The 11064-nt window shown below is 35.5% G+C and overlaps 1 protein-coding gene across 5 annotated transcripts in view; it reads right to left on the bottom strand.

Moving 5' to 3' along the window:
* Positions 1–11064, bottom strand: part of sd (TEA domain transcription factor 1 homolog scalloped) — a 643950-nt gene that overhangs the window by 37312 nt on the left and 595574 nt on the right. For all 5 annotated transcript variants that reach the window (XM_069831056.1, XM_069831057.1, XM_069831058.1 and 2 more), the window contains exon 4: positions 3279–3409. In XM_069831056.1, the coding sequence (XP_069687157.1) occupies positions 3279–3409 (131 nt within the window). The remainder of the gene's footprint in view (positions 1–3278; positions 3410–11064) is intronic.

Raw genomic sequence — 11064 nt, 5'->3', positions numbered from 1 at the left:
TTCTCCCATTCACCATTCCTTCCAGTGCATCCTTCAGTAGGCAGTTTCTTCTCAGCCAGTGACCCAACCAATTCCTTTTCCTCTTCCTGATCAGTTTCAGCAACATTCTTTCTTCACCCACTCTTTCAAACACAGATTCATTTCTTATTCTGTCTGTCCATTTCACATGTTTCATTCTTCTCCATATCTACATTTCAAATGCTTCTATTCGCTTCTCTTCATTTCGTTCTAATGTCCATGTCTCTGCTCCATACAATGCCACACTCTATACAAAGCACTTCACTAGTCTCTTCCTTAGTTCTTTTTCCACAGGTATGCAGAAGATGCTCCTATGCTCAACATTATTGATTCTCTGTAAACGTGTGGTGCGGTATAATTGACAATCACTTGTTTCATTCCATTGCCTTTCCAAAGCTCCTTACAGAGCTCACTGATATACGATTTCTGCAGGTCGTATGTCAGCATGACAACACTCCTGTACATTATAGCTGTCAAATGACACAATATCTAAATCGCACTTTCCCTCAACTATGCATCAACTGCAGTAGTCTTGTTCATTGTTACCAAGTCTCCAGACCTCACTCTCTTAGATTTAGATTTGTGAGAATGGATGGAAAATAAAATATACAGGATGAGTCATAATTATAGACTATAAAATATTGCAGAGTATTCTATACACCAAAACAAACCTATTTTGTCATATAAGCATATAGCCAATACTGCATTGTTATCAAGATATGGCAACATTGCGTTACTTCAAGGCTAGTCTACCAATTACCCGTGGCTAAAATCGGAACTAACAGTCGGTAGCCACCATCGTAGCTCGGTCGGTTAAGGCGCTTGTCTGTCGGAGTTGCGCTTGGGTGCGGGTTCGATTTCTGCTTGGACTGATTACCTGGTTTGGTTTTTTCCGAGGTTTTCCCAAACCGTAAGGCAAATGTCAGGTAATCTATGCGAATCCTCGGCCTCATCTCGCCAAATATCAACTCACTATCACCAAAATCCATCGACGCTAAATAACCTCGTAGTTGATATAGCGTCGTTAAATAACCAAGTAATAAAAACAGTTGGTGTTGTTTTATGGTTAAAAAGAGATGTGTTCATAGTTGGTCATATCTTGTAGTTATCATGATGTTTTGTTGATTCATGATGTTGAGTATTATAACTGAGATAAGTGTTATTTTTACTTTACTGAATTGCATACATAACAGTTGGCACTAATACAGAAAGGGAGAACAATACACAAACAGTGAAATGACTGATATGATCTTGATTTACAGTGAAGTAAGAAACAATTCTGATGCTGCTGCTCACATCTTCGCTGAACGTCTTCCTGCCTGACAACACCTAATACCAAAAACATTTGTAGCAGTGGAATGTCGCCTTAAGGAAACCGGTCACTTTGCACCTGTGATGAACAATGCCGGTAGACCACAAAGTCGCAGGACTGCTGCTGCTGAAGAAAACATTCTGTGTTCTGTAGACCGTTCACCAGGTACAAGTACACCCGATCTCACTCTCTGTGACTTTTGGTTGTGGGGCCACATGAAAGGACTAGTTTGCTCCCAACGATAAGCTATGAGACAGCATCTGTTGAATACAATCATGGCTGCAGGAAATACAATCCAGGACACACCTAGTATCTTCCAACTAACAAGACATTCATGGCGAAGGAGGGCAGAATTGTGTTGTGAAGTTAATGGTGGACATTTCGAACACCTTCTATGAACCTGCAATGTGTCAAATGACACAATATCTAAATCTAAACCATTCCCATACAGAAGCTGTTACAACCAAAAGTGTATATGACAAAATATATTTGTTTTGGTGTATAGAATACTCTGCAATATTTTATAGTACATAATCACCCTGTATAAAGAAAAGAAAAAATAAAAGAGACCATTTGATAGTTTGCATTATTGATAAAAGAACGTTAATATGACCGCAATATAACACAACATACAATTATCACTAAAGTTATACAGTGTATTGAGGCTGGCAGTGGAATTTTCGAACAACTATTATGAATGTAAATTATTTGTGTTTGGCTGTCAATAAAAGCAAATAATAATAATAATATGTTTATTAGTCTCTAATACTTCTCATAATAGATTTCTACATGACAGAATCAAGTAGCTATACCTCTGCATCTAATGACATTTGGATATATGTTTATATGAATGGTTTTTACTCAGGATTATCAATATTACAACACATAAAAATATTTTCAATTCCTCCTGAACCATTCTGCACACAGTATATACAATTCACAAGCCTACCTGGAAAGTAACTGGCCTCATACACTTAGTCCAGCATTCCTACCATTTTCAAAACAATCTGAAAAATTTGTTCATGTGGGTAGGGGGAATCACATTAATCTCATCTATGGTCTGCAACCTCCTCCCTTTTAATAGTGATTTTAGCTTCGGAAAAATCCAGAAGTCGCAGAGTGCTAAATCTAGATGGTATGGGGAATAACTTGCCTGGGTGATGCGATGTTTTGTCAAAAAAATCTACATGATACATAAATAATGGGCAGGTGCACTGTCATCATGAAATTGCCAGTCACCACTTTCACACATCTGCAGCCTTCAGCCAGCAAAGAACTTCGATGCAGAATTTCAATATGACCTTGACATTGTTTCGACTTCACTTTTCAGAATTGGAGACATAAGAACTTACATAGGAAAGACAGGGCCTTTGTTTCAGTAACAGCCACAGAGCCATGACTCATCTTCAGTTATGATCGTTTTGAGCAAAACTGGACCACTGTTAGTGATTTCATGCAAAATCCTGTGCAACTCCAGAATAAAATAAAATGCCTTGTGCTAAGCAAAGGAACAAATATCTTTCATGCCAAAATCCTCCGTCAAAATCACTGAAAGAATAGTGTGTGAAATCAAGACATCTTCTAATTCTCAAACTGTCAATCGCCGATTTTCGTTAATAAGGGCCATATAACAGTCATGCTCACTATTATGGAAGGAGGAAACTCCTATGTGACAAAGTGATGTTTCAAGCTATAGATCAGGCTAACAAATAATAATTTAATTGTTTTAGTTTTTTTCATTCAAATAAAGTGAATACAGTACAATAACGAAGAAACAGAAATAGTTCCATTTATGAACAGCATTTCCAGTTGATTTAATGATACTTATAATATTCGTGTAATATAGGAAATAAATTTCAATAAAAGGTATAATTTAATTTCTCCATCCATATTTACTCGACAGATTTATCTGCTTGTCATAAGACAAATGTTATCTAATTATACTTACCACTTTGAGTTTTGCCTGTATTTCACGCAGTTTCCTCCTCGCCAGCACCTGAATGTGTGAGCTCACTTGTTTCCGAGTTCTTGTCTTTCCAGTGCGCAATTTGATATATCTGGCTATCAACTCATTGCGACCTGAAAAACCATGTCAAATAACACATAACAGTCAAGGCACGGATATTTCTCAATACAGTTTTCTTGCAGTATAAAATTTAAATAAAGTACAAGTAATCATGATTTATGCATAGAGGATTTTAATACACATCTTACATAAATATCTGCACACACACTGTTTGTTTAATGAAAAATTTCAGACAAACTTATACTAACAAATTGGCTTCATTCTCATAAATATGATTACCGTAAAATGGGGCGAATAGGGATGCAGGGGATGAATAGGGATGCAGGGAGTGAATAGGGACGAAGTTTTATTATTTTTTATTCCTTTGTGTCAAAGAGTAAATGTAATAATAATAGTGTTTATTTGTTCACTCATTATGAATGAAAATATAAACACTCTTATTATTATATTTAATCTTTGACACAAAGAAATAAAAAATAATACAACTTCGTCCCTATTCACTCCATTTTACGGTATTTAATTTAATGCCCTGACTCTTGGCTCAAAGTTATTTCATAAATACAGTACTGTATCTGGTATAATGCTTGTCCTATATTACTGGACTATTGTAAATTGTGTTAAATACCTTATTGAAACCAGTAGGCCTACTTTCTTTCTCTCTAGCCCCACCAATCCTACCTAGTGCACACAAAATAAATTCTTGGCATAAAAAAAAAGTATCTTTTCGTAAGCATGATGATGAAAATTCTCGACAACAGAGACATATCTCTTCTTTCAAGATAAACTGTTACCAGTGAGGAAACAGTACATTAAAGTTTTCCCAAAATCAGTTCATAGAGCAGATGAAGTAATGATTCACAATGAGTGCCGAGTATGTTAACAAATGAATCGTTACATTTTACGTAATTACGCATTTGCATTCATGAATATAATATGCTAATTTAACTATACAGTGTTAAATAAACGTCATTATAGAGATTTTCATTGACAATTGATCTTGGCCTTTTATGAAACTGGGAACCGATTTGCTGGTTGGTAAATGATTTATACAGTATGTCTGATCATCAGACATCGGATTCTAGGGCAAATGCCTATTTTGTTTCTTTAAAAATAATTATTAATATTTGTGTTTCATGGAAATTGAAAGGTATTCAAAGAGTTTTATAGTGCCCTAAAATGCCCTAAAACGGTTATTAAAGCCTAATTTGTTAATATTCGCCTAAAAATGCCTAACTCACTGTAAAGTTTCGCATTTTACTCTTACTTTTTATAATTTATACATGCATTCACTGCGAAATTTAAGGCATTTAAAAAGTGGAAAGTTTGCTTCACACCGGCCATGAAACCATTGATAAAGGAAACAAAATGTTTTGAATCTCACGACACTCGCAATAGATTTCACCGAATTTAACATGTTTGGAGGCATAAATGCCGACAAAGAACCAACCTTAGTTTTGAAGCAGGCAACAAACACAACATGTGCTGCTACCGATTCAGAGATATACTATACTATAAAAATGACTGTTTTCGGTCTGAAACCGATTAGCTGTACTGCCCTTCAGAGTGTCATAAAATCACAATTTTTGGAGAAAGAGTGTTTTTGAAATATTTATGAAAAGTCGTAAAACTGCGAATTAGTAGGGTAAACCGTTACAAAATATTTAAAAGAATGGCCCTCCTAGTGTTAACACTACCAGGAAATGCAACAATAAGTGGAACTTTGTATTTTTGTCCAATTGAATCTCAATAACAACGGTTCATTTGAATGCTCGTTAACAGTTGCTCTTTCCCTCACCTTATTTGTGTTGAGAAGTTTTGAGCCGTAGGACGTTTTCCTGTGAAGTTTAACGCGATAATGCCGAAAAATATAAGTGCAAACTCTACATCGATCCGGCAATGGCTAACAGAATATTCAGAATTCACTTATGATGGAAAAATAATATTCTGCAAGATTTGTAGCAAACAGGTATGTAACAATAGTTGAAATATATAAATTCTATTAATTTTGATGAGTAGGCCTATAATATTTATACATTGACTGAGCTATCCTGAGGTATAATTCTTTTTAAGACCACTACACTTTAACCTTTTAAATTCCGATAGTTAAAGTATTTGCAGGTCATTAAAATTTTGATTGTTCGAACCCACTAACTTTGTGATAGAAATACGGCAATACAACAATTAGGATTTTATTTTAATTCAGTTTACTTTACATTTTTAGATTTCGCAAGAAAAGAAGTGCCACCTAAAGCAGCATGTGCAAGGAGCGGCTCATAAGGCTAAAGCTCAGCAGAAAAATCAACTGCAACAAACTTTACTAACACAGCCTACTTCATCCAATCTCAGCAGCAATTTCTATGCTGATTTAACCAGAGCATTTGTTGCTGCTAACATTCCCTGGAATGCAATTGAAAATCCGGTTTTAAGACAGTTTTTACAAAAATACTGCAAACAAAATATCCCATCTGAATCGACCCTAAGAAAAAATTACTTAGACAGAATATACAATGAAACTTTAGCTTCCATTCGGGAGGATATAGGTGATTCTTACATATGAATAGGTACATAGCAAATATGGTAGTAGGAAAACTTAGTCCTGATGGACCTTCGATTCCACACCTCGTATGTGTTAAGGAACTTTCGAAAGTGAATAGCCAAGCCATTGCTTATTTTGTAAATAAAGGCCTACAGTCTTTATACTCAGGTAATATAGACGATTCTACAGTTCTGTTGTTTTGTACTGATACTGCCTCATACATGGTTGCTGCAGCTCCACTTCTTAAAACATTTTATCCTAACCTCACGCATGTAACCTGTCTAGCACATGGCCTTCACAGGGTTTCTGAAACAATCCGGAATGAATTTCTTCTTGTCAATTCGTTTATTTCTAACACAAAAAAAAAAAAATGTTTTTGTAAAGCCCCATCCAGGATTTCAATATTCAGAGAGAACTTTCCAGATATCCCACTCCCATCTCAGTCGGTTGTTACACGATGGGGAACCTGGATTCAGTCAGTGGTGTATTATTCTAAGTATTTTAAAGAAGTGGTCACAGTTATTGATAAATTACCTGAAACTGATAGTGCAGCGTGTGTGAAAGCAGTGAAAGATTGTCTGAATGACTCACGAGTGAAAAACGATATTGCCTACATAACATCAAACTTTTCTTTCATACCTGCAAGCATTGAACAATTAGAACGTGAAAAACAATCTCTTTGTAGCCAAATAGCAATAGTAAAGGAAGCTCAAGTGAACATACATTCTGCTTTGGGCGAAACTGGGAAAAAAGTTAAAAATAAGTGGGACAACGTATTAAATAAGAATGTAGGATTTTCATTGTTGGAAAAAGTATCAAGAGTGATATCGGGGGAAAGTGTAAATGTTCCAGTAAGTATTGATGTTTCTATTGTACCTAATTTAAAATTTGCGCCTCTCACATCAGTTTCGGTTGAAAGAAGTTTTTCTGCTTTCAAAATGATTCTCAGTGACAAAAGGCAAAGGTTAACTGTGGAGAATTTAGAAAAAATTCTGGTGGTGTACTGTGCAGATAATTATAATAAAGTCTGAGCATGGAACTGAATTTCAATAACTTAAAATGAGTAATCTTGATATCAATAATCATTATTTCATTAGTTTCAATATATTAAATTTGTGCAGCTCTGTTTATAAATATAATATAGTATTCTTTTTTAATGTTTAAACATACTTTTTTGTGCGTATTTTAGTGTATAACTAAACATTTCAGTGAAAGAAATAAGTATGATACCTTGATGTGCCTAAAATGCCTATTTTCATTAAAATAGAGCGTAATTTTACAAATTTTGAGCTTATTTTAGGTGCCTAAAACTGCAATTTTTAGTGCCTAAAAATCCGATGTCTACTGATGATATAGTAGTGGCACCAATAATTGAAGACCTACCCGGAATAAGAGTGTAACCAACAAATCTATAATGCACATTTCAAGAGAAAGGAAAATGATTTCAGAAGCATATTTCTTCAGGTCTATATTTACTAGCAGAAGCATTTGACTAATCAAGGATACAAATTTATTCAGCTATAAAATGCAATAATTTATTGTTATAATGAATACTTGAAAATTATTTTTTGCACCTAAATCACATATTTAATTAATTTGATGTTACATACATCCTTCAATTGCCAATGCAATACTAGTTACTTTTACATTATATCTGGTATTAATGTGAAATGTATCCTCTTATGCCATTTTATCCTAATGTTTAATGTAATTTATGGAAATTCAGATAAATTTTGTTGTATCGTATGCTGAGAGTGGCTTGTACTCCTGTACAGTGTAGTGTTAATACACTCAAAACAATTATTATGCAAATGTTGCCAAGAAGTACATGTGATGAGATACAGTCACAATAAAGTACTTCTGCCATGTAAGTAAACGGTGAATAGGTAAAATTACAAATTATAACCTTGGCACTAATGACGTTTCTTACTCTGCTCTTAAATTACTTAACTTTAAATTAATTTTCTCAGTTACCCGTGAAGAGTTTTTTTTAATTTTCAATTCATTTATTATATTCCATAGATTTTACATGAGCAATGAAGCTTTAAGATGTGGAACAAGTCAAAATTTTACAATATTACAATTACAATTTTTACAAATTTTTACAGTTTTTACAATATTTTATAATTTTTGCAGTTTTACAATTTTGTAATTTTCTATAATTTTTTACAATTTTCTGCAATTTTTTACAATATTTTGGCGAGATGTAGTGAGATGAGATGAGGTCCGAGGATTCGCCAAAAGATTACCTGGCACTTGCCTTTTAGTTGGGGAAAACCTCGGAAAAAACCCAACCAGGTAATCAGATCAAAGGGGTGAAATGAAGTGAGGCCGAGGACTCACCACAGACCATCCGGCTTCAGTCCCTGGCTGGGGAAAATCTCGGAAGAAACCATTCAATGAGACCAAAGGGGGATCCAATCCAAGCCCAAACGCGAAATAATGTGTATTAATAATGCTCTAAAAGTTCTGTGTTTAGATACTTTCGATATGAAATATAGATCAATACACATTTATATGCAGTTAAATATTATTTCTTTCTATTAAAATTTTCTGAAAACATACAGCATATCTTGTTTTATATTTCTTTACAACAAAAGAATCCAGACGAAAATTTTTAGAACTAATTATGCATAAAAAGCTGGTTTGTTATTTTTGTCTAAAAATTATTTAAAGTGTTATCTGCTACTCGTTTGAAAGTAAAAATTTTGACATTTTTATGTCTATGTCTTAAAGCTATTTAGTAGGTCTCAAATATGAGCGAAAAATGTTAAGTAATTTTAAAAAATGGCTGTAATGGGACGAGAAAAATAAAAAAGTAGAAGAAATACCGATCTTATGTCCTATAATAGGTACAGGCCTACAATATGTTTATTCAATATCATGCTCCAGTTGTGTAACAAAAGGTAAATGTCCTTGCCCAGATTGTGAGCCAGACGTTTATGGCACTGCCATGTTTCAATAGAGCCTTTAGTTATTAAATATTAGTTAGCAGTTAGTTCTGTTCGATGAGTTGGAATCCAATAACAATTAAACATATAAATTTGCTTAAACAATATGGTTACGACAGCCAGTTATAACAGCTGAGGGGGATCATTATGTTAACCACATGATACCTCTATTCTGGTTGGATGATCGTCCACCTATGTTTCGTTCGGCATGTGAACATGAGACCAGCAGCTAGCTGGACGATCTAGGCCCTTAATGGCTGTAGCACCACGGATTATTACTTACTTACTTACTTACTGGCTTTTAAGGAACCCAGAGATTCATTGCTGCCCTCTCATAAGCCTGCCATTGGTCCCTATCCTGAGCAAGATTAATCCAGTCTCTATCATCATAGCCCACCTCCCTCAAATCTACTTTAATATTATCTTCGGATCTACGTCTCGGTCCCCCCAAGGGTCTTTTTCTCTCCGGCCTTCCAACTAACACTCTATATGCATTTCTGGATTCGCCCATACGTGCTACATGTCCTGCCCATCTCAAACGTCTGGATTTAATGTTCCTAATTATGTCAGGTGAAGAATACAATGCGTGCAGTTCTGTGTTGCGTAACTTTCTCCATTCTCCTGTAACTTCATCCCTCTTAGCCCCAAATATTTTCCGAAGCACCTTATTCTCAAACACCATTAACCTATGTTCCTCTCTCAAAGTGGGAGTCCAAGTTTCACAACCATACAGAACAACTGGTAATATACCGGTAACCGTTTTATAAATTCTAACTTTCAGATTTTTTGACAACAGACTGGATGATAAAAGCTTCTCATCCGAATAATAACAGGCATTTCCCATATTTAATCTGTGTTTAATTTCCTCCCGAGTATCATTTATATTTGAGTAGCCCAGATGCAAAACCAGCTAACTGCCAAAAAAATGAAAAATGAGATAATGGTAACCATGGTTTCAGTTCGTCATTAGCTACGTAATAAGCCATACATTCGGTTACAAATCCAACTCTAAACCCTTTAAATCTAGTAAATAAAATTGCATACGGTTGCAAAACCTGCTAAGTGTGGAGAGCGTAAGGATGCAATACCTGCTAACTGCACAATGCCATGTTTACTTTTGCAAAACCTGCTAAATGTCACTGATACAACATAGCCATAATGAGAGTTACGGATGCAAAAGCTGCTATTTCGATCTCCATAAGGATTACATTGAGCATACTAAAATAACGAATAAGATATTATTAGACGCTGATAATAAAGCTACTTTTTGCTCATATAGTTAAATTGACTATACTGCTGCATTTAAGACATCAGCTGAGAGTTTCTGCCCGCGCTTTAACGGGGACTTCTAACCTTTTATGTTAAGTGTGTTGAAGTCTTGAAGTGGTTACTGTGATTATCTTGCAGTTTTTTTCGACTTTTGCCGAAATGAGTGTGGATGGATATGGTGTATCCTGTTTCAATAACTCTGTTAGTGTTGAGGGAGAAGATATAGATGATGAAGAGAATGGTACCAGTGAAAAGGCGAATCCAAAAGTTTAAACAATAAAGGTAAACATTTCCAAAAGGACTACATTCCAATGGGTGTCATCCTTAAAAAAGCAAACATCAGGGACATTGAAAGACTTCTGGAATTGCACTTCGGGTAGGACTGGTTTCGGAAAGCAAACCTGACCTTCTACACCGAAATGTTCAACCAGCAGCAAGACCTTGCTGTTGCAGACCTGAATGAAGATGGGGATGAACATACGGATGTAGTGGACTTCGAACTCATGGATGAGGAAGAACCGAACATTTTGTAAAGTGTTATATTACATTGATGTTTGTAGAAATTGCAACACCAAGAAGGATAATACATGTGACTGAAATGAAATTGATATCACAGTTTAGATACATGACAATACACAAGGATTAGAATTACAGAACTGTACCTGATCTGTAACCGTGAGATTTCAGTATGGAGTGAAGCCTCCATGCGCTGCAATCAGAGCTTCTAAGCGTCGTGGTATGGAATCAAAGAGTTCCTGGATATGTTCCAGGGGAATCTCCCTCCACGCAGTTTGTATGCGGGTCCACAAAGCGTCAAGAGTGTGTGCTGGAGGACCATGACGAACAAGTTGCCGACCAACCATATCCCAGACATGTTCGATGGGCGAAATTTCTGGCGAACGTGCAGGCCAGGAAAGCAGTGATACCCGTCGTTCTTCGAAGAAGACTTGCA

This window comes from Periplaneta americana, chromosome 7 (assembly GCF_040183065.1).
Source record: "Periplaneta americana isolate PAMFEO1 chromosome 7, P.americana_PAMFEO1_priV1, whole genome shotgun sequence".
In the NCBI taxonomy this organism is placed as follows: Eukaryota; Metazoa; Arthropoda; class Insecta; order Blattodea; family Blattidae; genus Periplaneta; species Periplaneta americana.
This window is presented reverse-complemented; position numbering and strand designations above follow the sequence as displayed.